The 27,339-nt window shown below is 45.0% G+C and overlaps 1 protein-coding gene and 1 long non-coding RNA gene across 5 annotated transcripts; one reads left to right on the top strand and one right to left on the bottom strand.

Moving 5' to 3' along the window:
- On the bottom strand, positions 1-27,262 carry LOC137841841 (uncharacterized). Of its 4 annotated transcripts, none has more exons than XR_011088779.1 (3): positions 26,797-27,262; positions 25,725-25,809; positions 1-552 (listed from the first exon to the last, which is right to left on the bottom strand). It is a non-coding gene; the product is annotated as an uncharacterized lncRNA (long non-coding RNA). The 4 variants fall into 4 exon arrangements; XR_011088778.1 differs by lacking the exon at positions 1-552 and adding an exon at positions 4,076-4,546; XR_011088776.1 differs by lacking the exon at positions 1-552 and adding an exon at positions 14,962-15,575.
- On the top strand, positions 3,346-23,386 carry LOC137841827 (myosin heavy chain, skeletal muscle, adult). Its single transcript, XM_068655201.1, has 38 exons — positions 3,346-3,588; positions 3,679-3,822; positions 3,913-4,069; positions 6,388-6,415; positions 6,514-6,625; positions 6,708-6,800; positions 7,327-7,390; positions 7,482-7,580; positions 7,687-7,790; positions 7,880-8,018; positions 8,521-8,639; positions 8,723-8,872; positions 11,602-11,772; positions 12,414-12,720; positions 12,829-12,908; positions 13,164-13,251; positions 13,333-13,450; positions 13,775-13,898; positions 13,996-14,132; positions 14,700-14,955; positions 15,734-15,976; positions 16,219-16,395; positions 16,481-16,626; positions 16,726-16,816; positions 16,897-17,286; positions 17,433-17,559; positions 18,699-18,817; positions 19,216-19,412; positions 19,827-20,010; positions 20,097-20,262; positions 20,435-20,559; positions 20,717-21,025; positions 21,192-21,395; positions 21,674-21,799; positions 21,894-22,064; positions 22,151-22,255; positions 22,396-22,491; positions 23,093-23,386. Exons 1-38 carry the CDS (start codon positions 3,382-3,384, stop codon positions 23,246-23,248), a joined length of 5,829 nt encoding a protein of 1,942 aa, XP_068511302.1. The 5' UTR covers positions 3,346-3,381; the 3' UTR covers positions 23,249-23,386.
- Positions 27,263-27,339: the final 77 nt, after the last annotated feature.

Here is a 27,339-nt window from a genome sequence, read left to right as displayed (position 1 = left end):
TTTGCTTGCTTCTTTCCGGGCAGAAAAGAAGACCAATGGGTCTGAAGAGGAGGCCAGGCCAGTGACTTGCAGCCATGCATCTTCTGTCATTACAGCTAGCTAGGAGGTCCTGCTCAGATTGGTCCGGGCTAGAAGGAGCAGAGGACCTAAGCAGAAGACAGTGGGTGTGGAATTTCCTTCTAACTAGGCAGGTTGCAAGGTTGATGCTGCTGCTCTAAAAAGCAGAGCTGAGAGTGTGGTTGGCATTGGGCCACAAATGCAACATCCTTGACAGTGCTCCATGCTTGTACTTCACCGGTGCTCACGAGTGTCTGCCTCAGTTCATGCTCACTGAACACAAGGCAAGGAAACTCATATCATAAGGACCTGCAGAAAGTGAGGTGGAATCTATTTCCAGCATGTGTGAATGCCCTCTCCTCTCTGGGGAATGCCAGCACAACGCCCACACAGTGCTGCTGTGCAGGAATGTCTGTTTTCAGAGATTTCTCTCGTTCTGTCTCTTCTGGCTGTGCTGTGCTGTGCTTTGGTTCTAGTCCCAGTGGGCTCCAGGCTCTGTAGCAACGAAAACAGAAATGACAGAAAGTTGGTGGCTGACGGGACCCTTTTGAACTGACAGAGAGGTAAGGAGGTGCATCTGGCACCACTTACCCCCTCAGAGGTGGGAGTAGCACTACGTGATGGAGAGGCTGTGTAGTTTTTGGCTAAGCTCACTGTACAAAAGTATTTTCAGCATGAAGACCGAACCGCCATATGCAACAATCTGGAGAATTTTGCTTGGAGTATTTTTCATTCCAAGTCTGAATGAAAGTCAGCTCCTTACCTCTCCCCGCAACTCCACCCATGGTCAGTTGGGCTCACAGTATTTATACAGGAATTGTCTTGGAATTATTGTCATCCTCTAACTTCTGCATGTGAATGGAAGTCAGAGATAGCCCAGAGAAGCTGGATTTCAGGTACAACCCTGAAGCGCGTTTCCCACTGACTGGCTCTGGTCTCCTCCATGGCAGAGTGCAATGTGTTTCCATCAGCGTCTCCATGACCTGTGCAGGGAGCCCCCAGGGATTGCTCTGGGCTTGAGCTCCTGGCTGGGGCCCTGGGCACCCAAAAGATGGGTGCTGCAGTGCCAGAGCCCTCCTTGGAACAAGCTCTTCAAGCACAGGACAGTGCCTGGTGCTGGCTATTGGATCATTTTTCTAACCTCGTCCCTGTGGCATTCACTGAGCTTCATGCACAGAGCTTTTAATAACCAAAATGCCAGTAACCAGAAGAAGAGCATGTTTAGATCTGACAGCATTTAAAGCAGCTCAAGTGACAGTGCCCTTTTCCTAGAACTAGATCAGTCACTCTCCAGGACTACCAGCAAATTATCTGGTGAAAAAGATTTTTTTCTACTATACTTCCCCACACCTTTGCTGCAGCTTTGCTTTTCCTGCTCTTCTGCCTTATCTGTCACGTGCTGAATACCGCTTCACTCCTAGTCAGCTCTTTCCATGTCCTTCAGAAAGCTCAGAGGAACTGTGGCTATGTGTTAGGTTCAGGCAGCCATGAAGCTCTTTACATATTTGACTTAATTCATTAATTGCTCTTGTGTTAAATTCGGTCATAAATAAATAAATGTCCTTTGCTTTCTAAATAATTGTTGTGAAGAAGTGTTGCAGCCATGAAAAGCATCAGCATTTTACAGGACTGCCGGACTGTGTACCACCTCACATGCTCTGATACAGGCAGCATTGTGTTGATAGCTTTTTTTTTTTTTTTTTTGGCTGGAATGAATGTGTAAGTGTGCAAGATATTTGGGATAGGATGGGAATGCTGGACTGGTAATGTGTCAGATCACATAGGATCTCAGACTGTACGTATGTGATTGTGTGCAGAGTTGTGGTTGGGTGGAGGGGTTTGGTTTTTTTTTGCTGTTGTAGGTAGTGAAGGCCTACAGGGACCTCCATGGATTTCTGAGGCTGAGGATATTGCTTGATGGGTGTTGTCAATGGGTACAAACAAATATGGGACATAGGCATAAGGCTTTTGAAAATGATTCCTTACATGTTTGGTTCTTTCATGTTTTGTCACATCTGTGTTATATCACTTTCCCCTTTAAAAAAGTGCAATTATTTAAAAGTTACATATTTATCCATACTTAACTCTATAATTGCACATCTTTTTCTGTATCTTTCTGTAGGATAGAGAGACAAAAATACATTTGTTTTCTTTTTCTTGAGCTGCATCTCAAGATGTTTTGCCACATATTGTCACAGATTCCAGGAATGTCATATGTCAGTTTAGATAAACACATTGTGTTTCTCATTTGAAGTATCACTTGAAGATAGTAAATAAATTCAGTTAACAGGAACAATTTAGCCTTTTTCTACATACTGCTTTAGTGCTCTTAATACGTTTCTACTTTAGCCTCTGAACAGAACGTGTAAAAGATAGATGTTATCTGTATGGTACAACTGGAAGAGTTGCAGCACAGGCATGGAAAAAATCTGCTTTGGGCCAAGGAGGAAAGCACTGGACATGTAGCAACAGAGTCTATAAGTCCTACATCCAAGTTCTCCAAGTGCCTTGACTAATCGAGATTCTCTTCTTAAGTCTCTTGTGAAATTATTTATAGTAGACACATTCACATCGTTGGTAAGATAAAAACATTTCTAAATATATCTAGTCAAATCAAATGACAATTATACCCTTAGTTAAGTTTGCCAGACAATGCTTTGCCAAATAATGCTTGCCAAAAAATATTTTGACCGAAGAAAGAGGAGGAATCCAGGGCATCTGCATACCAGACTCTATAAAAGTGTGTCTGGAGCTCTCTGCTCTGTCTTCAAGGAAAGCTTCAAGGTAAGTATGCTAGGTCTAATAATTTGTTGAAATTACTTATCCCACTTTGTATATTTAGCAGTATTATTACTGCTGAAGCTGGTTTTGAAATTTTTCCAAATTCTTTCAAGGTATTTGTATATTCCTTATCAGTATTAAAAAAAAAAAAAAAAAAAAAAAAAAAAAAAAAAAAAGGAAAAAAGGATAGCAATAAGAATGTTCCTTTAATGTATTTTGTACTTTAAAATATGACCTTGTACGATTTGTACAACCTGGAAAGGTATTGTACTATCTGTACAATGTCACCAATGTCACAAGACAAAAATAATACTAATTTTTAAAAGCTTATTCCCTATTGTTAAAGGATGGAAAAATTTTCTCTTCTGGGTTTAAATCATTAGACAGGAGGAAATTTAATTTTTCTAGGTGTTAGGAATTCTAGCATGTGCATAACATTAAAACATCAGGAATGGTATCCTTGCAAGCACAGAATATTACTGATGCTATGTTTATTTTGTCCTGCAGGGTCCTCTACCAATCTGTCTTTAGTGAAGTACAGACATGACTTCTCCAGATGCTGAGATGGCTGCCTTTGGGGAGGCAGCTCCCTACCTCCGAAAGTCAGAAAAGGAAAGAATTGAGGCCCAGAACAAGCCTTTTGATGCCAAATCATCAGTCTTTGTGGTACATCCAAAGGAATCTTTTGTGAAAGGAACAATCCAAAGCAGGGAATCTGGGAAGGTCACTGTTAAGTCCGAAGCAGGAGAAGTAAGTTAAAAGCAAGAGTTAAAAACTTAAAGTAATTACCACTCTCAGCCCTTAGCTGACATACTTGGATCTCTTTTTTTCCTCTGCCAGACTCTGACCGTGAAGGAAGATCAAATCTTCTCCATGAACCCTCCAAAGTATGATAAAATTGAGGACATGGCCATGATGACCCACCTCCACGAACCCGCTGTGCTGTACAACCTCAAAGAGCGTTATGCAGCCTGGATGATCTATGTAAGTACCAGCAGCTCTCTTCCTTTGGGTAGCTGGAAGGCCTGCTGTGCCAGGCTGAGCAGAAGCCCATGTGGTCTCCCTTCCTCGCAGACCTACTCGGGTCTCTTCTGTGTCACCGTCAACCCCTACAAGTGGCTGCCAGTGTACAACCCGGAGGTGGTGTTGGCCTACCGAGGCAAAAAGCGCCAGGAGGCCCCTCCACACATCTTCTCCATCTCTGACAATGCCTATCAGTTCATGCTGACTGGTGAGTTGCTTGTTTTTTTTTCAGAATCGTTTGGCTGCAGATATTCTCAGAGACAGAAGTCTTTTCACTGCATAGTAGTTCAGTTTAAAGATGTTGGGAGGGTGTATATCCTCTTGTCACTGAAAATATTTTCCTGTACTGGACATCATCGGTGATTGTCTTCAATAATCTGGGTTAGAATTTATTGCCCAAGATACTTGGGAGTATAAACTTTCGAATTTCTGTTTTGCTCTTAGTTGAGAGGATTATTTGAATGGCTGGCTCTTCAGGACTGAAAATCACGAGGATAGAATTCTGTGATGGTTTTGGTGTCAAGGAATAGCAAATTCAAAATCAAAGGCAATGCTTCCTGTAATGCACTTACGAAATTTCAGGAACCACTCTTATTAAGGTGTTAGAGTGAACTCTATGGAGAAAATTGATACTTCCTCTCCCATTGCGGAAACCCATTCCTTTTTTTCCATTCAGTGGTATAAACTGAAAGAATAAGAAGGGTCACAAACAGATTACTTCAAACTTTTTTTAGTATTTTCAACTCTCCAAACATTAAAGAAAGAACAGATTACTTAGAAAAATATTAACCAAAGTAATTTAAGTAAGAGCCTACCAATAAGCTTGATTTTTGTAATGGGCAAATAGGCAGGAAATTCTAAACAAAGCAATTATTGGGCATGTACCAAGAAGAAACTGATGCATTTATTTTAAAGTGAATTAATGTCTCACAAAACCACTGTTTTTTTTAACAAAACAGAGCAGGTGTAAGTAGCCTATCTGAATTTAACAAAGATCTCCAGCTGACTCTATAAAGCAGCTGTTCACAGTCAGCATAAATTTTTATGCTTACTTTCACTTACATTCTATAGCAGCTATAAAATTGAGAATGTTCAACCAGATCTGGTTAAGAAAAAGAAACACATGTTTAAAATGTTTTATTCCATTTTCACAGTGCAAAGTGTATACCAGTGAAGTTCTAGTGGGATCTGTTCTGGAAGTCCTGTTGTCCAACATTTATTTAAATGATCTAGAAATGTGGAAATGTCTAAGATGACAAGCTTTCTGATTTGACTAGGTCCTTCATCTTCTGTAAAGATGAAGTCCAACAGTAAAGAATTTCAGAAAAACTATATGAGATTCAATGATCAAGTTATCATTCAGGGATACAACAACAAATTATGGTCAACAAGAATGTAAAATAATAGACATAGCAAAACAACCAATATTAAAGGTGTATAAAAGTGGGATTGTTGCTGACAACTACTACTTCTGTTCTAATATAACTTTGAATGTTTTCACTCAGTGATCAGTTTTATATAAAATAACAAACTGAAAGGATTAAAGACCAAAACAGAAAACATCATTATGTCACGATGGTTACCCAAAGAATGTCTGCACATTGTGTACTGTATGTATTTCTGTCTTCCTTATCCAAACAAGAATACAGTAGAAATTGAATAGGTAAAAAAAAAAAAAAAAGAAAAAAAAGGCATGGCAAGACATTTGCTCAGGTAATTCTAGACAGATGATTTGTGCTACTTCTCTACAAAATTATGTACAGCGTAGAGCAGACAAATAGATGAGGAAACAGTACAGTAAAAACTAAGCTCACCACAGACCAATTTTATTTTTTTCCTTCGAACAGTAAGTGCATCAGAAATGGAGCAGACATGATACTAAAAATTAAAACAACATGAAAGCAACTGAGGAAGGGTTCAAGCTCAGGCAAATTCAGATGAAGCTCTTACAGAGAAATCTAGGTGTGGAAGTACTAAAATATCAACATTCCATTCAATACTCTGGGAGAGTATCCTAGGGAAAGATAAATAAATGATTAAGATGTTTTTGTGATTTATTTTTTTTATGTGACACTCAATAGGACACTGACAGGAAAAAAAAATGGTGGGACCTTTCAATTGACTGGGATGGTCGTTCCTGTATTATTCAGTTTATGAGAAGTGCTTGTACTGGTTCATTTTAGCCTACACATCAAAGTTCAAAGTTAATCAGTAAGGCTATCAAAATATTCCTTAGATTGAACTCCTTTTCCTAAAGACAAGTGAGCAGCTTGACATAATCAGAATATCCAGACAAAAAAGCATGTATACTACATATTACATGGATTTCAATGATGACACATCAGATTCCATTTAGTACTACTGGGAACTTCAATGAATTCAGAAGGAATTAAGAGTGAAGAACTGCAGGTTTGGAAGAAGTTAGCTCTATACTGATTATGCAACTTTTAAAAGTCCCCCAAAAACATTAATCTAGGATACTCACGATGAATACAAATAATGTCTTTGCTTCTGCCTCTTTCACAGACCGCGAGAATCAGTCCATCCTGATCACGTATGTACACTTCTTGCTCAGTTCTCCGTGGGGCTGCCCTGTACCAGGAGACCTGCTGCCTGACCACACACTCTCTGCTTCACTGTTTCATTTGGCAGTGGAGAATCCGGTGCAGGGAAGACTGTGAACACAAAGCGTGTCATCCAGTACTTTGCAACAATTGCAGCTAGTGGGGAGAAGAAGAAGGAGGATCAGTCTGGCAAAATGCAGGTAAAATAGGGGCTCAAATCAATGCTTTTCTCTGTTCCTCATTTTTGAAAAGTTATAACTAGGAATTATTATTGTCCTGTAGGGAACGCTTGAGGATCAAATCATCAGCGCCAACCCACTGCTGGAGGCATTTGGAAATGCCAAGACTGTGAGGAATGACAACTCCTCACGCTTTGTAAGTTCAGAGAATCAGAAATACAGAATCACAGAATCAAAGTATGGCTGACATTGAAAGTGATGTCTTCAGGTCACTTGGTACAATCACCCTGCTCAATAAGAGTCACTTAGCCAGCAGGTTGCACAGGACCATATCCAGGTGGCTTCTGAATATCTCCAATGCATAAGTACCCAGAACATCCAGGCAACATGTTATATTGCTCAATCATCCTCACAGTCACAGTGTTTCTGGATACACAAATGGAACATCCCATGTTTTAGTTTCTGCCTCATGTTCTAGCACTGGACAACACTGAAAAGAGCCAGGCTCCATCTGCTTTGCACCCACCCTTCAGGTGTTTATAGACTGATGAGATCCCATGACCATTCTCTACTCGATTTTATTCTATGCTATTCTATTCATTTCATTGGAAAAAATCCCTCCCTCCCGTTACAAGACAAGTGATGCACCTAGTGGTATTACACATTAAGAAGATGTCAAAAGAATCCATCCAGGCTGAAGTGTTTCTTTTCCCCCTCAATAGGGTAAATTCATCAGAATCCACTTTGGGGCCACAGGCAAACTGGCTTCTGCTGACATTGAAACTTGTAAGTGACATCCTGGCATGATCACATCCCTTCCTAAATTCCTACCTCCGTGTGCTGTCTCATTCCTAGCACTTTCTTCCTGCTTTGCCAGATCTGTTGGAGAAGTCCAGAGTCACTTTCCAGCTCAAGGCAGAAAGAAGCTACCACATATTTTATCAGATCACCTCCAACAAGAAGCCAGAGCTGATTGGTAGGAAGGATCAATATATCTTTTTGGGGAAGATTGCTGAGCAGCTGTTCCCTCTACTATCTAGCTGAAAGAACTAAGCCTGTGTCCTTCCTCTTCCTGCTTTCAGACATGCTTCTCATTACCACCAACCCATATGATTTCCACTTTGTGAGTCAAGGTGAGGTCACTGTTCCCAGTATTGATGACCAGGAGGAGCTCATGGCTACAGATGTGAGTAACAGAGAAAAAAGATATCAGCTGTGTATGTCTTGCAGGATGACTTACTCAAGACATATTTAATTTGACTGTTTCTACTGCAGAGTGCCATTGACATCCTGGGCTTCACTGCTGATGAAAAGACTGCCATCTACAAGCTGACAGGGGCTGTCATGCACTATGGCAACTTGAAGTTCAAGCAGAAACAGCGAGAGGAGCAGGCAGAGCCAGATGGCACAGAAGGTACCAGAAAATTCAGCTAGTGAAAAATGAGGAAAAGCATCCTTGTTCGTTAGCTGTCTAATTGCAGAGGTGCATCCCCAGTCATGGGAAGTACCATTCTCTTATCCAACAGATACTTCCTCAAAGTACCCAGCCTGAAAATTGGTACTTTAACACAGGGTCTCTCTCACTCAGTTAAACATTCGACTTTTCACCAAATATACCATGCATTCTTTGCTGTGCAGAAATTCAGTTGTCACAGAACAGGAGAGGAAACAGGCTTTTGGAGTGCTTCTGGGAGCTTCTGGATTCAAGCTGTTCCTACTCAAGCCATGCCTGTTCTTGCTTTCAAAAAAGTCCAGCATTTGTTTCCATACTCCTTCTTCCTTTCTAGACCTTCTCAGTAAAACCGGACCAATACTTTGCCATTTCTAGAAAAGTGAACATCAGAGCTGCTCACACTGACCAAATTCTAGCCATTGTCCAATGACAAATGCTTTTATCTCTCTCTCTTCCTCTTTAGTGGCTGACAAGGCTGCCTACCTGATGGGCCTGAACTCAGCCGACCTGCTCAAAGCCCTGTGTTACCCTCGAGTGAAGGTTGGGAATGAATTTGTGACAAAAGGTCAAACTGTCGAACAGGTAAATAAAGATGGCTTCAAAAAAGAACGAGCACTCTTCTGCTGCCCTTGAAGGTATGTCCAGTACTTTTTTCTCTGTTCTAGGTGAACAATGCAGTGGGTGCCTTGGCAAAAGCTGTCTATGAGAAGATGTTCTTGTGGATGGTTGTTCGCATCAACCAACAGCTGGATACCAAGCAACCCAGACAGTACTTCATTGGTGTCCTGGACATTGCCGGTTTTGAGATCTTTGATGTGAGTAACGAAGATTTGGCATCATAGTTATGGAAGGGACAGGAAGAGATCATGAGGTCTCAGAAACAGATTTCTTTTTGGAATAGTCAAGGAAAAGGAAGTGCTGTGGGAAACCCCACAGCATGTTTCCTGTGTTGTGAATGCAGTCCTGATACTAAGGCTTCTGTGTCATATCAAAGAAACTCCTGGAGTCTTGATTTGAGGGCAGAGAAATTCCTGGGTGGGACACTGACCAAGTGTCCATTCTGGAGGAGATGAGAGAGCTGAGACACCTCCATGGTGCAGCAGCTAAGCTTATTGAAGGATCTGCTTTTGCGTAGCACAGTATAAAGGAACTTTTCCCTGTAGATTGATTTAAATAACAATAATAAGAAGAAAGTCCTGCAAAGACACTTTATTTGTTTGTTTGTTTGTTTGTTTGTTTTACAATAGAAGTCCTGCTAAGGAAATGTATGCCATTACATAATGGTTATGTGTAGTGTTTCTGGCAGAGTCCTTTGGGAGGCGGTTCTGAAGGGCAGAGGAGTCCAGGAAGGTTGGGCACTCTTCAAAAAGGAATCTTAATGGTACAGGAGTGGTCTGTCCCCATGTGCCCAAAGACGAGCCGGCATGGAGGAAGACCGGCCTGGCTGAACAGAGAACTGTGGCTTGAGCTTAGGAGAAAAAAGACGGTTTATAATCTTCGGAAAAGAGGGTGGTCCACTCAGGAGTACTATAAGGATGTTGCGAGGCTGTGCAGGGACAAAATTAGAAAGGCCAAAGCTCATCTGGAGCTCAATCTGGCTACTGTCATTAGAGACAACAAAAAATGTTTTTACAAATACATCAACACAAAACGGAGGACTAAGGAGAATCTCCATCCTTTACTGGATGCGGGGGAAAACGTAGTGACAAAAGATGAGGAAAAGGCTGAGGAGCTTAATGCCTTCTTTGCCTCAGTCTTTAGCGGCAAAACCAGTTGTTCTCTGGATACCCAGTACCCTGAGCTGGTGGAAGGGGATGGGGAGCAGAATGTGGCCCTCACTATCCATGAAGAAATGGATACTCACTATCCATGGTTAGTGACCTGCTACGGCACTTGGATGTACACAAGTCGATGGGGCCAGATGGGATCCACCCGAGGATACTGAGAGAACTGGCGGAGGAGCTGGCCAAGCTGCTTTCCATCATTTCCATCAACAATCCTGGCTATCGGGGGAGGTCCCAGGCAACTGGCGGCTAGCAAATGTGACACCCATCTACAAGAAGGGCCGGAGGGTAGACCCGGGGAACTACAGGCCTGTCAGTTTGACCTCAGTACCAGGGAAGCTCATGGAGCAGATTATCTTGAGTGTCATCACCTGGCAGTTGCAGGGCAACCAGGCGATCAGGCCCAGTCAGCATGGGATTATGAAAGGCAGGTCCTGCTTGACGAACCTGATCTCCTTCTATGACAAACTGACGCGCTTCGTGGATGAGGAAAAGGCTGTGGATGTGGTCTACCTTGATTTCAGTAAAGCTTTTGACACTGTTTCTCAGAGCATTCTCCTCAAGAAACTGGCTGCTCATGGCTTGGACTGGCGTACGCTTCATTGGGTTAAAAACAGGCTGGATAGCCGGGCCCAAAGAGTTGTGGTGAATGGAGTCAAATCCAGTTGGAGGCCGGTCACTAGTGGTGTTCCCCAGGGCTCGGTACTTCGGCCGGTCCACTTTAATATCTTTATCGATGATATGGATGAGTGGATTGAGTGCACCCTCAGTAAGTTTGCAGATGACACCAAGTTAGGTGCGCGTGTCGATCTGCTTGAGGGTAGGAAGGCTCTGCAGGAGGATCTGGATAGGCTGGACTGATGGGTTGAGGCCAGCTGTATGAAGTTCAAAGTGGCCAAGAGCCGGGTCCTGCACCTGGGGCACAACAACCCCAAGCAGCACTACAGGCTGGGAGATGAGTGGTTGGAAAGCTTCCTGGTAGAGAAGGACTTGGGAGTATTGGTTGATAGTCGGCTGAACATGAGCCAGCAGTGTGCTCAGGTAGCCAAGAAGGCCAACAGTATCCTGGCTTGTATAAGAAGCAGTGTGACCAGCAGGTCTAGAGAAGTGATTGTCCCCCTGTACTCAGCTCTGCTGAGGCAGCACCTCGAGTACTGTGTTCAGTTTTGGGCCCCTTGCTACAAGAAGGACATGGAGGTGCTCAAGAGAGTCCAGAGAAGGGTGACAAAGCTGGTGAGGGGTCTGGAGAACTAGTCTTATGAGCAGCAGCTGAGGGAGCTGGGCTTGTTCAGCCTGGAGAAGAGGAGGCTCAGGGGCGACCTTATTGTTCTCTATAGGTACATTAAAGAAGGCTGTAGTGAGGTGGGGGTTGGTCTATTCTCCCATGTGCCTGGTGACAGGATGAGGGGGAATGGGCTAAAGTGGCGCCAAGGGTGTTTTAAGTTGTGTATTAGGAAGAACTTCTTTACCGAAAGGGTTGTTAGGCATTGGAATGGGCTGCCCAGGGAAGTGGTGGAGTCACCGTCCATGGAGGCCTTTAAAAGATGTTTAGATGTGGTGCTTAGTGATATGGTTTAGTGGAGGACTTGTTAGTGTTAGGCCAGAAGTTGGCCTAGGTGATCTTGAGGTCTCTTCCAACCTAGACAATTCTGTGATTCTATATCCTGGGGAACGTCAAAAAGAATCAGTAGAACACTAACAAAACCCTGTGGTCATTGCTGCCCCTTGAGAACCTATGCAACTTTCCTTGCTTTGAACAGTTCAACAGCTTTGAGCAACTGTGCATCAATTTCACCAATGAGAAACTGCAGCAGTTCTTCAACCATCACATGTTCGTGCTGGAGCAGGAGGAGTACAAAAAGGAAGGAATCGAATGGGAATTCATTGACTTTGGGATGGACCTGGCTGCCTGCATTGAACTCATTGAAAAGGTACCTTTTCCACTCAAGTGTATGATATATTTTGGAATTTTGAGATGTTTCTGAGCCCGATTCAGATGGGAAAGAACTTGGGACCAGACAGTCAGTTTCAGTCAAACAAAGCATTTTGCAGTGAAATTTATCTTAGTGTGGAGCAGAGAAATTAGGAAGGCTAGATGAAAATCTTTGTCTCCAGTCCTGCACCACCCTGTCCTTGGGTGTGGAAAAGGTAGACCATACTCCCACCAAAAGAATTCTTTGAAACAAACTGGAGTCTGTCTCCTTTCCTTTTTCTCCTGAAAATTCAAAGCAGAACTCCACACACCATTTTGGGAAATAAGTGTTGCTTAGTCTGATTTCCCAAGACAACAGGCCTCTTGTAGCTATCTTCCCAATTATATTTCCATCCAACCCTGCTCTCTCTGCCCATTCTAAACTGAAGTGGAGAGATATTCTTTCCAGTTTAGTGAAGACTGGCTGTTGGAAGGCAAGGGCAGGCACAAATAAGCTTCCTGGCTGAGAGCAACTCCCAGCCAACTTAGGCTCTTATCCAGACTGAGATGCTACCCACAACACACAGGTACTGCTGAACCTCACAGCATATCTCCACACTGCTGTGATCTTTCTCTGTTACCTCTTTTGCTATCTTCCAGCCCATGGGCATCTTCTCCATCCTGGAAGAGGAGTGCATGTTCCCCAAGGCAACTGACACCTCTTTCAAGAACAAGCTCTATGACCAGCATCTGGGCAAGTCCAGCAATTTCCAGAAGCCCAAGCCTGCCAAAGGCAAGGCCGAGGCCCACTTCTCCCTGGTGCACTATGCTGGCACAGTGGACTACAACATCACTGGCTGGCTTGAGAAGAACAAGGACCCCCTGAATGAAACTGTCATTGGGTTGTACCAGAAATCATCAGTGAAGACACTGGCCTTACTCTTTGCCAACTATGGTGGTGAAGCAGGTACACTATGTAAAATCTTTTTTCATCATTTTATTGTCATTCATAGCAGAATCTGAAAGGTAATATCAAAGACTTTTTTTTTCTTTTCCAATTTTTCCAATTTTGCAGAGGCTGGTGGTGGTGGTGGTGGTAAGAAGGGTGGTAAGAAGAAGGGTTCTTCTTTCCAGACAGTCTCAGCACTTTTCAGGGTAAGAGAAAAATACCTTACCTCACTATTGAAAGCTAACAATGAAATGAAACAGTAGTAAAAATGAAACAGTAGTTCTGTGACAAAACTGACTGTAATTCACTGAGCAGACTGTTTTGTATTTATTCAACAAAGTTTACACTTGCATTACCACAGTAATATCCAATTGATCAGAAAACTGTAAGTTTCAGTTTTGACATGTATTTTATATAACATGCGTTATTCATATGCTAAATTTTATTCTATTATATCCCAGGAAAATTTGAACAAGCTGATGACAAATTTACGCAGCACTCACCCCCATTTCGTCCGTTGCATCATCCCAAATGAAACAAAAACTCCAGGTAAAGGGACCCAACAGTGGAAAAATTTGAGTCACAGAAGCTCTCTTCTGTGTCTCAAGTAGTAATTACAGTGTTTGGTAGGTGCCATGGAACATGAACTGGTGCTGCACCAGCTGCGGTGTAATGGTGTGTTAGAAGGAATCAGGATTTGCAGGAAAGGATTCCCCAGCAGAGTCCTGTATGCTGACTTTAAACAGAGGTAAGAGTGCTCCACCTGTTAATTCAGACCAATTGGAACAGCCTAAGGAATCTAACATACTTGAAACATTATACTTCAAAATGGAGCAAAGTAGAATCATAGATTTTTTTTACTGTGAATTTCTGAATGATATCACAATCTTGAGGAATAGGATTCTCTCCGATTTTGAATTAAGAGTATGGAAATGTCACTTACACTGTCCTGAAAGAGTGGGCTGTCCCTAGTACATATTACCCAACTGGCCAGTCCAATGTAGCTGAGAAGGCTGTGGGATTCACAGTAGTGGTATTGGCAATAGCTGTTTCTTCATGTTTTCTCCTACAGATACAGAGTGCTTAATGCCAGTGCTATTCCAGAGGGACAGTTCATGGACAGCAAGAAGGCTTCAGAGAAGCTCCTTGGGTCCATTGATGTGGACCACACCCAGTACAGATTTGGTCACACCAAGGTAGAAACAAATCCTGAGCTCAAAGACTATGTACCTCTGCTACACATGACCCGAGACTGATGTGCTACAATGTTTCCTTTTTTTTTTTTTTTTTCAGGTGTTCTTCAAAGCTGGGCTAATAGGTCTTCTGGAGGAGATGAGAGATGAGAAGCTGGCAGAGATTATGACCATGACGCAGGCCAGATGCAGGGGCTTCCTGATGAGAGTGGAGTATCGGAAAATGGTGGAGAGGAGGTAGACATTTATCACAAATGTACCTTATTCACAGGATGCTGTATTGGGTTTATATGACAAGGTTTTAGTAGTGGGTGGCTGTATGGGTTGAGTGTGAGTAGAATCCAGAAGCTGTCCCATATTAGATCCCATGCTGAAGTAGGGGCAGAAAGAGACTGTGAAGGAGTAGTGGAGATGAAGCACTAGGGACTGACCCCTATTCCCTGTTCACCTGTGCAGCTCAGGAAAGGAAGTAGAAAAGGGTGGATTGGAGGAAGATGTTTGTATTTGCTTTTAGTTTCTCACTGCTCTTGTCTGTTTGTAATAGGTAATAAATGGCATTAATCTCCCAATCCTGAGTCTGTTAGGCCCATGGCAGCAATTTTTTGAGTGATCTCCCTGTTCTTATCAAAACCCTTGAGCCATTTTCATCGTATTTTCTCCACTTCCCTTTTGAGGAGGGGGTGTGAGAGAGAAGTGTGCTGAAGTTCACCTGCCCAGCTGTGTAAAAACACCACAGATACTTTAGTAAATCAGTCTAAATTCACAGCCTTTGGCTATGTTATTAACATAGGGATTTTATTTCAGGGACTCGATCTTTTGCATCCAGTACAATGTTCGTGCATTCATGAATGTCAAGCACTGGCCCTGGATGAAGCTGTTCTTCAAAATCAAGCCCTTGCTGAAGAGTGCAGAATCTGAGAAGGAGATGGCCAACATGAAACAAGAGTTTGAGAAAACCAAGGAAGAACTTGCAAAGTCTGAGGCAAAGAGGAAGGAGCTGGAGGAGAAAATGGTGGCCCTGCTGCAAGAAAAAAATGACCTTCAGCTCCAAGTGCAGGCAGTGAGTGTCACCATTTATTTGTCCTCTTTTTTTTTTTTTTTATATATATCTTCTTTTTGTTTGTTTGTTTGTTTGTTTTTTTCCAAGCACAGACTTACGGGAAGCTGACTAAATTGCAATAGAATAAAAGTCACACACTTAAAGTTACTCTAAAGTTGAGTAACTATGAACACTGCCAGGGGCTCAGCAAGTTACCTGTCAGTCAGTGAGGATAAGCGTAAGTGCCAAATGAGACTCGGCAGCCCTGCTGTCCTGCGGAAAGAGCCAAGTAGTGACATTGTAAAGGCAACCCTGAGAAGGACCCAGTTTTCCTGAACACAGATACACTATAAGGCTAGATTACCTTCACATGAACAGATCCTTGGTGTTCAGCTTCAGTCAGGAACAGGCAGTTTCTTAACTTCAAGAAAAACATTACTTTCTTCACTGTATTATTCCCACAAATGGAAAAACCTTGGCTACCCAAATATGATGACGATCATGGTGAGTCAATTATAAACTAGAGGCTATTGAATACTGAGTCTGCGAGGGAAAACTGTTACACATCTATGGCCTTGCTGAGAGTTGTCACTTTTCTGTGATGCTCAAGCGTGTATGAGGTATTCTCATAGCTACCACTTCTGCAAGCCATTTTAAAGAAAGAAAGAAAGAAACAAACAAAAAAAGGAATTAACATTAGTGTCAGATGGCCTCCACATTTTAACATGTGCCTACTTACAGACACACAACAGGAACTTCAAAACGTTATAACCCACAAAAATCTCTGTCTCCCCATCAGGAAGCAGACAGCTTGGCTGATGCCGAGGAACGGTGTGACCAGCTCATCAAAACCAAAATCCAGCTGGAAGCCAAAATTAAGGAGGTGACAGAACGGGCTGAGGATGAGGAAGAAATCAATGCTGAGCTGACAGCCAAGAAGAGGAAACTGGAGGATGAATGTTCAGAGCTGAAGAAAGATATTGATGACCTGGAGTTAACCTTGGCTAAAGTTGAGAAGGAAAAACATGCCACTGAAAACAAGGTACACACATGGAGAGTCACACAAAGGGAGAAGGGATAGATACCTCCCATATTAGGCTGGCATCCCTAGAAAGGGGCTAGGTTTGTAAGTTGCAGCTGGACAGCTGTGAAGCTCAAATAAAAATCAAGCTCCTGGCTAAGCACATAAATATAAGCTCCTGGCTAAGCACACAAATGAAAGTGCCCCTACACAAGCTGTCAAGTGTTATACACGGTATTCTGGTGCTTGCTTACAATGTGCAGGTGAAAAACCTCACAGAGGAGATGGCAGCCCTGGATGAGACCATTGCCAAACTGACAAAAGAGAAGAAAGCCCTCCAAGAGGCCCACCAGCAGACACTGGATGACCTGCAGGTTGAGGAGGACAAGGTCAATACACTGACGAAAGCAAAAACCAAGCTGGAGCAGCAAGTGGATGATGTAAGCACAAACGTATATGGCAGTTACAGGATACTTCTGGAGATAAATGTGGCTGGCAGAATACTGATGCTCTTTTTCTGTTTAGCTGGAAGGGTCCCTGGAGCAAGAGAAGAAACTGCGCATGGACCTTGAAAGGGCTAAGAGGAAACTTGAGGGAGACCTGAAGCTGTCCCAAGATACCATAATGGATTTGGAAAATGATAAGCAGCAGCTGGATGAGAAACTGAAGAAGTAAGTGTGGTTGTGGGACACCTGAGTGTGGATCAGGTGCATTTATTAGGTAGTTTTATTTGGATGTTAACACTGTGTTTCTGTATGCTTTGTGCAAAGGAAAGACTTTGAAATCAGCCAGATCCAGAGCAAAATTGAGGATGAGCAAGCCCTGGGTATGCAATTGCAGAAGAAGATCAAGGAGCTGCAGGCAAGTCTCTGGTCCTTCCCTTCTGGCCCTCAGAAGGACATCTGAGGGCATGGGTGTGAAGGGTCTTGCGTTTTCCCCAGGCCCGTATCGAGGAACTGGAGGAGGAAATTGAGGCAGAGCGAACCTCTCGGGCAAAAGCAGAGAAGCACCGTGCTGACCTCTCCAGAGAGCTGGAGGAGATCAGCGAGCGCCTGGAAGAAGCAGGTGGGGCTACAGCAGCTCAGGTTGAGATGAACAAGAAGCGTGAGGCAGAATTTCAGAAGATGCGCCGCGACCTCGAAGAGGCCACGCTGCAGCACGAAGCCACAGCTGCCGCCCTGCGGAAGAAGCACGCAGACAGCACAGCTGAGCTTGGGGAGCAGATCGACAACCTGCAACGAGTCAAGCAGAAGCTGGAGAAGGAGAAGAGTGAGCTGAAGATGGAGATAGATGACTTGGCCAGTAACATGGAGTCTGTCTCCAAAGCCAAGGTAAAGAATTGCAGTAGAATTCACAGGGCCAAGGTACAGCACATAGCCTGAATCTACTAGTCACACTCTCCTATAAGAATCCTGCTGTGAGAATTAGACAGAGTCCAGGAGTTAATTTCCTCTCCTTCCTTGTTTTTGATACCTAGTCAAATCTGGAGAAGATGTGCCGCACTCTGGAAGACCAGCTGAGTGAGATTAAAACTAAGGAGGAGCAGAATCAGCGCATGATCAATGACCTCAATACTCAGAGAGCTCGTCTGCAGACAGAAACAGGTGAGACATCCTCAGTCCTGAGGTGCAATGGCAGAACCTGCAAATCAGGAGGATACGCCATGGTGCAAAGCAAGAATTGGGCTAACGGCTCAAAGCAACCCCAGATTACAGGGCTTTACAGTGATCTCCGGGGCTAAGTACTGGGGACAGCTTTGTTTAACATTTTGATCAACAGTCTTGGTTGAGGGGACTGAGTGCACGCTCAGTTATTTTGCAGACAGCACCAAGTTGGACAGGAATGTTGATCTGCTTGAGGATAGGAAGGCTCTGCAGAGCGATCTGGGTAGGCTAGATCAATGGGCTGCAACCAATTGTGTGGTATTCAACAAAGCTAAGTGCCGGGTGCTGCATTTGGGTCACAACTACCAAGTGCAGCAATATAGGATTGGGGAAGAGTGTCTGGAAAGCTGCTCAGCAGAAAAGGATCTGGGGGTGCTTGTCCACAGCTGGCTTACCATGAGCCAGCAGTGTGCCCAGATGGGCACCAATGTCATCCTGTCCTGTATCAGAAACAGTGTGGCCAGCAGGTCTAGGGAAGTGTTTGTCCCTGTGTATTTGGCACTGGTAGGACCACACCTCAGATACTGTGTTCAGATTTGGGCCACTCGCTACAAAGAACATACTGAGCTCCTGGAAAATGTTTAGGGAAGAGCAAAGAAGCTGGTGAAGGGACTGGAAAACAAGACATGCAAGACATGTGAGGAGCAGCTGAGGGAACTGGGTTTGGTTAGTCTTGAGAAAAGGGGGATGAGGGGAGACCTCACGGCTTTCTACAACTACCTGAAAGTTGGTTGTAGCAACGTGGGTGCTGGTTTCTTTCCTCAGATGACAAGTGACAGGACATGAGGAAATAGCATCAAGTTGCATCAGGGGAGGTTTAGATTAGAAGACAGAAGGAATTTCTTTGTGGAAGGAGTGGTTAGGCACTGGAACAGGCTGCCTAGGGAAGTAGTAGTCTCCATTCCTGGAGGTGTTCAAGAGATGAATGGATGTGATGCTCAGAAAAATGTTTAGTAGTGAACTTGGTAGTATAGTGTTACAGCATGGTTGGACTTGCTGATCTGGTGGGTCTTTCTAAATGATTCTATGATTCTACTGTTAGTGTAACTTTATTTATTTGTGAATTTTTCACTTGCCAGGTGAATTTTCACGCCAGGTGGAAGAAAAGGATGCTTTGATTTCTCAGCTGTCTAGGGGCAAGCAGGGATTTACCCAACAGATTGAGGAACTGAAGAGACATCTAGAGGAAGAAATAAAGGTCTGGAAGTACCCTACTTCCTGCAAGCCACATCACCCAGAAATGCATGAGTTATACTCATCCCAACACACAGAGAAGGAACCATAGTGATTTGGATGCTAGAGGAAGTCATCCACAAGCCCTTAATGAGATTCTGATGCCCTCCAAGACAGTATGGACACAGATCTGTAGGCACATTTACAGAAACAAGAGATCAGTGTCCCCTGGCCACCTTTCACTAATGCATCCTAATCCTCTAGCACTCGTTTATGAGGGATGCATCATCTCCCAGCTATACGGTTTTCTCATCAGAGTTTACCCACCCTTTCCCTGGGGCAGTTCTCCTGCGCATGACAATTTCATCGTCAAGATGCATCTCAAGATGTGTATCCAGGTTACTAATCCCAGTGTCCCCACAGGCCAAGAATGCCCTAGCCCATGCCTTGCAATCTGCTCGCCACGACTGTGACTTGCTCCGGGAACAATATGAGGAGGAGCAGGAAGCCAAGGGTGAGCTGCAGCGTGCCCTGTCCAAAGCCAACAGTGAAGTAGCCCAGTGGAGAACCAAATATGAGACGGACGCTATTCAGCGCACGGAGGAGCTGGAGGAGGCCAAGTATGTGGGAAGTGGGATGTTGATTGGGTAGAGAAGACTGAGACTGGTAAGGGTATTTGGAAGGAGTCTTTGAAGATGGGTCAAGATAGGAATGGGATGAAGGCACCAATATACTCTCTTTGTGGTAGAGGGCAGAGAAGGAGAAAGATGAAAAGCGTGCTGTGGAAAAAGTTCAGACTGGAAGGACAAACTTACCCTTAGGGAGTTAGAAGAGCTAAGACAGTCTGAATACTCAGTTGGTGCTAGGGCAGAGATGCAATAGGCCCTTTAGGCGGCACGCTGCCTTGGACAGAATAAATACTGCGGACAGCTCAAGGAACTAAGTCCCCTAAGCAGGCAAGTGCCCTCTTGTGAATCTTATAAAATTGGCTACCCTTTACTCTCTAACCTGAAGCTGTGATCATCTCCTCCCAGGAAGAAGCTGGCACAGCGCCTGCAGGATGCAGAGGAACACGTTGAAGCTGTCAACGCCAAATGTGCTTCCCTGGAAAAGACAAAGCAGAGGCTGCAGAACGAGGTGGAAGACCTGATGATTGATGTGGAGCGAACGAATGCTGCCTGCGCAGCTCTGGACAAGAAGCAGAAGAACTTTGACAAGGTATTCTGGCCCCTGGCCCTGTGCTTCCTGGGCAGGGCATCTCCTCACAATTGCCACATCCATACTCACACCCTGTTGCTCCTCAGATCCTGGCAGAGTGGAAGCAGAAGTACGAGGAAACACAGGCTGAGCTGGAAGCTTCCCAGAAGGAGTCTCGCTCTCTCAGCACGGAGCTGTTTAAGATGAAGAATGCCTATGAGGAGTCCCTGGACCATCTGGAAACGCTGAAGCGTGAGAACAAGAACTTGCAGCGTAAGTCCCTAGCCCTCTGCTGCTGGCCAGGCTTTCCCCCAAGCTTGTCTACCCACCACTCCACACGCGTGAGTGCCCGCAGTGATGAGAAGAGACCTGTCAGCCTGGTGCGTCAGGGCCTTTCCCTTTATGCCCTATGTCTGACCATGCCTTGTTTCACCCTTCCCTACAGAGGAGATTTCTGACCTCACGGAGCAGATTGCAGAGGGAGGAAAGGCGATCCACGAGCTGGAGAAAGTCAAGAAGCAGATTGAGCAGGAGAAATCTGAAATCCAAGCGTCCCTGGAGGAAGCTGAGGTACACAGTGCTAATGAATGGTGTCCAGACTGAAACAATGGGAGCAGAAATCTGCAGACGTGGCAAGAAAGACAAACTGTATTTCATGCGGTATTGTATTAGAGATTACTTAGAAAGCAAGCCATAGTTTACTCACTGTTCCTACTAACTTGTCCAGGCCTCCCTAGAACATGAAGAGGGGAAAATCCTGCGCCTCCAACTGGAGCTCAACCAGGTCAAGTCTGAGATTGACAGGAAGATAGCAGAGAAAGATGAGGAAATCGACCAGCTGAAGAGAAATCACCTCAGAATTGTGGAGTCCATGCAAAGCACCCTGGATGCTGAGATCAGGAGCAGGAACGAAGCCCTGCGGCTGAAGAAGAAGATGGAGGGAGACCTGAATGAAATGGAGATCCAGCTGAGCCATGCCAACCGTGTGGCTGCAGAGGCACAAAAGAACCTGAGAAACACACAGGCAGTGCTAAAGGTATAAAGCAAAGTATGTGCACGTAGGCATCTATCTTGCCTCATGTTACACCAACATTGTAATTGTACAAATAATTTATTAAAAGAGCAGGAAATGTCTCTGATGTCTCTGTCCAACAGTGCTGCAGTGATCAGCCACCTCATAATCTCTCTTTCCTCTCTTACAGGATACTCAAATACACTTGGACGATGCTCTCAGGACGCAGGAAGACCTGAAGGAACAGGTGGCCATGGTGGAGCGCAGAGCAAACCTCTTACAGGCTGAAGTTGAGGAGCTGCGGGCAGCCCTGGAGCAGACAGAGCGGTCAAGGAAAGTGGCTGAGCAGGAGCTTCTGGATGCAAGCGAGCGTGTGCAGCTCCTCCATACCCAGGTCAGATACTTTGCTGGATATGAATCCTGCCCACAGGAGATAACATAGAACGAGACTGCTATGTGTCTTGCTTGTTGCTATGCATCTTGCTGTGTACGTATTTGAAGAGCAAAGCTGTGACATGACCAGTCCAGCCAGGCACCCATGTCTGGTTTGCCGCTAGGGCTCTAAAGAGGACCTTTGAATTAAATACTTTCATAAACATTACTCTCGCTCTCAACTCTTGATGTGGAGGTGTTAGATCTGACAGTACAAATCCTATCCTTCCTGTTACACAGAACACCAGCTTGATCAACACCAAGAAGAAGCTGGAAACAGACATCGTGCAAATTCAGGGTGAAATGGAGGAGACAATCCAGGAAGCCCGCAATGCTGAAGAGAAGGCCAAGAAGGCCATCACAGATGTGAGTTGGGGAACTCTGTCACTGAGGGTGTTGGATGTATCCTCCCCCAAAATGTCTTTGGCCCCGACCTGGCTTTGCTGCTTTGCCTCTCCAGGCGGCCATGATGGCGGAGGAGCTGAAGAAGGAACAGGACACCAGTGCCCACCTAGAGAGAATGAAGAAGAACCTGGACGTGACGGTGAAAGACCTGCAGCACCGTCTGGATGAGGCTGAGCAGCTGGCACTGAAGGGAGGCAAGAAGCAACTCCAGAAGCTGGAGGCCAGGGTGCGTAGGGCTGGTATTTGTGCACAAGGGAGCACGTCCCTTGGAGAAATAGTGGAGAAGCTCCAAAGACAGATTTTTCATTGCAGGTGCGGGAGCTGGAAGGGGAGGTAGATGCTGAGCAGAAGCGCAGTGCTGAAGCCGTGAAGGGTGTGCGCAAGTACGAGAGGAGGGTGAAGGAGCTGACCTACCAGGTAAGGCAAGAGGCATCTTTGTGCTGACACACCTTTCTCACAGAAAGCCAAAGCATTTTCCCATGAACTCCAAGAGGACATGTTTTCTGGAGGTGTGGGGAAACCAACTCTCTGTCTGTCCTTCTTACCAACCACTGTAGTCTGAGGAAGACCGGAAGAACATTCTCAGGCTCCAGGATCTGGTGGACAAGCTGCAGATGAAGGTGAAATCCTACAAGAGACAAGCTGAGGAGGCTGTAAGTATTGCTTGGAGAATGGCCATGTGCACCTTTCTGTAGGAGCAGCACTCTCATTGAGATGAGCACGAATACAAGGAAAGAGGCATGAAAGTAACTCCAAAGACACAACGGTCTTGACCATGTGGTTCATTCCCGTGTCAGCAGGCCTCGCCTTCTTCTGGGCATGCTGCACTCAGGGATGAACCAAGGGTTATCCTGCCACCTGTTTGATTCAGGAAGTCAGACCAAAATTCCCAAAATTCTCAGTCCATTGACTGAGAAGCTCATGAATCTCTGACGCTGGTAACAGCACAGGGTTTCTGAGTCTTTCTCAACCTAATAAACCACATGGAAAATTGGGCACCGAGTAGTGGGAGAATAAGCACACAAAATGAGAAGACCACGTGACAAAATTGCTCCTCAAGAGTGACACGGCAGTTTGTCACACTGAGGTCCTCAATAAGGGAGGATGATGAGGTCTTTGAGGGGGTTCTGGGTCAGCGGTGGTAGATAGGAGACGGGAGGCCTGTGCTTCACCACAGCCCTTCGAGGCCCAGGCACATGAGGAGTGAAACCCCTGCCCCAGGCTCCTCACCACCAACTCCCTCTCCCCACACAGGAGGAGCTGTCCAATGTCAACCTCTCCAAATTCCGCAAGATCCAGCACGAGCTTGAGGAAGCCGAGGAGCGGGCTGACATTGCAGAGTCACAGGTCAACAAGCTCCGAGCAAAGAGCCGGGAGTTTCACGGCAAGAAGATAGAAGAGGAAGAGTGAAGATGTCACGTGGCAGCAAAGTGGCCTGAGGGGTGCACAAAATGTGAACCCTCTGTCACTTCTTCCATAACTGGGATTTGTAGCCCCCTGAATACATAGGGAATAAAGTCTGTAGATTACTTCACATGGTCACCATGAGCATTAGTTCTCATCTGCTTCTCTTTTTACTGGTTAGGTCTCTATCATCATTTGGTTTTGGGCACAGCTTTGGTTATAGCCTCTGTATACCAACATCACGGTACAGCTTTCTGTCACCTGCTTCCCAGTGGCTCATCCCTTCTATATCACTTAGTGACTGGGGCAAGATTGCAAGTGGCAAATCAAAGGCAGAGAAATCACAATAGTAGTTCCTCTATACTAGGAACTAATAGGAAGTGGTGTTACGAGGCGTGCTACTTGTAATGCCACTCTCACCAGGTTCAGATCCGTCCCACGCACTGCTGCTCTGCTGACGAAACTCTGATGGAGAAGGTGTGTGGCAAATAAGAAGCATCTAAGGAAAACACCACCGACAGAGACTCTGACCATGCTCAAAGCTTTGGAATAGGAGCCTATAGAGGTAAAGCCCGAGTTTACCTAATGTGCAAGGCAGGCAGCAGTGCAGGGTCATAGGATGGCTCTGTTCCAAGACTCTCCAGGCATTCTGCAAGATAATGGCTAACTGGAGGCATTTCTCAGGGGGCTGAAGAACCTGATCTGGGCAGCAGGCGACATACATAGTGCTAGGCATAGCGATAGCTAGCGATAGACATAGTGATGCTTGGCAAAGCAGTGATAAAAGTGCCGTGGCTTTTGCACCTTGAACTGAAAAGGACACAGGATACATTTTCCTCTATGCGACCTGCTTGGAGCTCAAACAATGTCGCCATCACTCTCAGGTTAAACTCATGCCTTCCCAAATACAACCCACATGGATATAAAGATCAGTTCCTAGCAAACGTTAGTAGCATGAGCAGGGAATCTCAACAGGACAGGGTGTGCAAGCACTGTTAGATCCTCTAGCTGCTAGTCTCCGCCACTGGGCACCAGCACCCTAGCACCCTTATGGCTGGCTGCCTGGTGGGAGGTCATTGTCACTGTTTCCTGCTGGAGCTGGACTGCTTTACACAGATGATTTACCATTCAAGTGGGCAGGGGCTTGTACCCACCCTCATGGACCAGAGATGGATCGCATGCAGTAAGCTAAAGGAGCTTGCCCAAGTCAACTCTACTGTCTCGACATGAGCCAGCAGTGCGTGCCTGCACCCCAGAAGCATGCTGTGTGCATCAACAGAAGAGTGGCCAGCAGGCTGAGGGAAGGAATTGTCCCCCTCTACTCTGCCCTTGTGGAGTACTGTGTCCAGGTCTGGGGCTCCCAGCACAAGAAGGCTGTTAATCTGTTAGAACAGGTCCAGAGAAGGGCCACGAAGATGATCAAGGGCTGGAGCACCTCTCCTATGAAGAAATGCTGAGAGAGCTGGGGCTGTTCAGCCTGGAGAAGAGAAGGCTCTGGGGTGACTTCATTGCAGCTTTTCAGTACTTAAAGGGGACTTTTGAAAAAGATGGAGAGTGACTCTGCTCAAGTCAGACAACGACAGAACAAGGGAGAATGGTTTTAAACTAAAAGAGTGGGGATTTAGATCAGAGGTTAGGAAGAAATTCTTTGCTCAGAGGGTGGTGAGTCACTGGAACAGGTTTCCCAGAGAGGTTGTGGATGCCCCATTGCTGGAGGTGTTTGAGACCAGGTTGGATGAGCAACCTGATCTAGTGGACAGGGTCACTGCCTATGGCAGGGGGGTTGGAACTAGGTGATCTTTGAGGTCCCGTCCAACCTGAGACATTCTATGATTCTGTGGTTCTAAAAAGAGCTGTGTAAAACATCTTTGAAAAATATCTGGCCCCAGCAAAAGTATACTCGGCAGTGTACCCATACCGCAGTCCTTTCTGGCACTTGGCAGATGCTCTCTAGAATCACATAGATGCTTTAAGCACTGAAGTTAAAGGTGTCAGTATTGCACCCTTCCTTAGCAGTCCAGCAGTCAGACAGAAAACTCAAGCCTGTATACAGCCACAGTGGCTGAGAACCTTTCTGATCACCACTCTTTTTCAGGAGTAAGATTTTCTTTTTTTTTTTTTTCTTTTTTTTTTTTTCTTTTTTTTTTCTTACTACTATTTTTTTTTTTACTATTTTTTTCCTTCCTATTTTTTTTTCTTACTAATTAATTTATGACCTGCCTCCACCCCTCCTCTTACCACAGAGGCCTCTTCCCCTCCCCACCTCCTCTGTAACAGGAGCCTTCCATTTGCTTTGATAGGTAATGGAAAGAAAGGCTATTCAGAAGGTCACCTTCTCAGCCAAGACCTGCTACCCAACTACGATAGCTTCCAGTGACATTAGCTGAGAGCAAAAGAAGTGTCTGAGTGTGTAGCTTGGACACTCATTCAAGTGCAACCCATCTTCAAATGACAGGTCTGTTCTACCAGCCTCTCTGCTTACCTGTCTGGTCAGGCAATCTGTTCCTTCTCCACTGAGATGCTCAGTGGTTTTCAGGCGGCAGGAAGCCATGGTAAGAAGGTCATTGCTGGAAAGAGAAGACACAAACAATACAAAGAGCTGCAAATCAAACTCTCTAAAGGAAAGATGCATTCACTTCCCTTTTGCCTTCTTGCAGCAAAGACCTGCAGAAATTGGTCTCTGGGTGGAGGAGCAGGATTAAGAGGTGGCAAAAGGCCATCCCTGTCTCTTCAGGGCTAGCGCGATACAGCTTTTGTCTTAACCAAATAACCCACAAATTGAATAGACATTAACCTACATGGCATAGAGATGTTATGCTAGGAGTGGAAAAAACACTCCTTGTATTTAATTTAACGTGACTCGATGCCCATCAGCAGAACAGACTTCTTAATGAGAAATGTGGCCATAGCATACTCAGGCTGCAAGGCTCAGCCATGTCTTAGCAGAGGGACAGCAAAGAAGACTTTTCCTCCAAAGGATTAGAGTGCCAGCATTTCTGTTCAGCTATGTCTAGCATTTCTGAGAGTTCTCCTTTTACACAGTGGACAGCAGAAACATTGCTGAACCCATGGGCATTCCCTGTCACATGGCCCACTGGGTCCGGTGACATCTCTCTCAGCACGCCTAACGAAATTATTGCAGCATAACTGACAACACCATTTTAAAGCTGCACTTCTTGCCACAGATGTTTTCAAACTCCTCTTGTCTCCGCTAATACTGGAAATGCTTTTGCTTCATTGCTAAGACCCTTGGCTTTTTTATAAGCAAACACAATCCCAACCCATTATGTGAATGGAAGTTTATAATGGATTTATTTTTTCACATATAAAGTGTTGTATAACCCCACCCATAAAAGACACCGTCTTATTAGCCCCATGGCAGAAAATTCACTGTGTGAAACAAATCACAAAGGAAGGAAGGAAGGAAGGAAGAAAGGAAGGAAGGAAGGAAGGAAGGAAGGAAGGAAGGAAGGAAGGAAGGAAGGAAGGAAGGAAGGAAGGAAGGAAGGAAGGAAGGAAGGAAGGAAATGTGGATGCTTTGATGACACACTGACCTCTTACTGCTGCTGTAGCTGCCACTTCAGCAACCAGCATTCTCCGTCAAGTCTGTTTTGCTACACGGTAGCCTGAGGCCACTCTTCCATGTCGCAATATCCACAGGCAATTCACAGGGCACACTGATCTCTACAAGCATGTTCTGCTAATCTGAGCAGCATGGCTGATAAGAACACTAGCATGCTGCAAATCCAACAGGGATTGCTTTTTCCAGTCTACCAGGTCTGCAGACTCTATCCCATGTTTCTGGGATTAGCAGAAGAGTAGTAGGTTTAACAGCATTCCACATAAGCATTTAAGAAACCACTGAGAAAGAGTTTGACTCCATTCTGGCCTCTGCAGTTTCTGGAGGTGGCTGATTCTTTTATCTGAGACGTGTTAAGGACTGAACTTAACAGGATGTGTAATAGATAAGTGAAACAATGGCTCCAGCAGCATCTGGGGTTCCCAGCCCAGATTGGCTGGGAACAGGTTCTTTGAGGCCCAGGACAGGTAAATGCTTTCTGCCAAGAATCAAAAGGTCAAGCTGAGACCTTGTATGA

The sequence above is a fragment of the Anas acuta genome, chromosome 18 (assembly GCF_963932015.1).
Source record: "Anas acuta chromosome 18, bAnaAcu1.1, whole genome shotgun sequence".
Classification (NCBI taxonomy): Eukaryota; Metazoa; Chordata; class Aves; order Anseriformes; family Anatidae; genus Anas; species Anas acuta.
The sequence above is the reverse complement of the archived record's forward strand: the minus strand, read 5'-3'. Positions and strand labels throughout refer to the sequence as shown.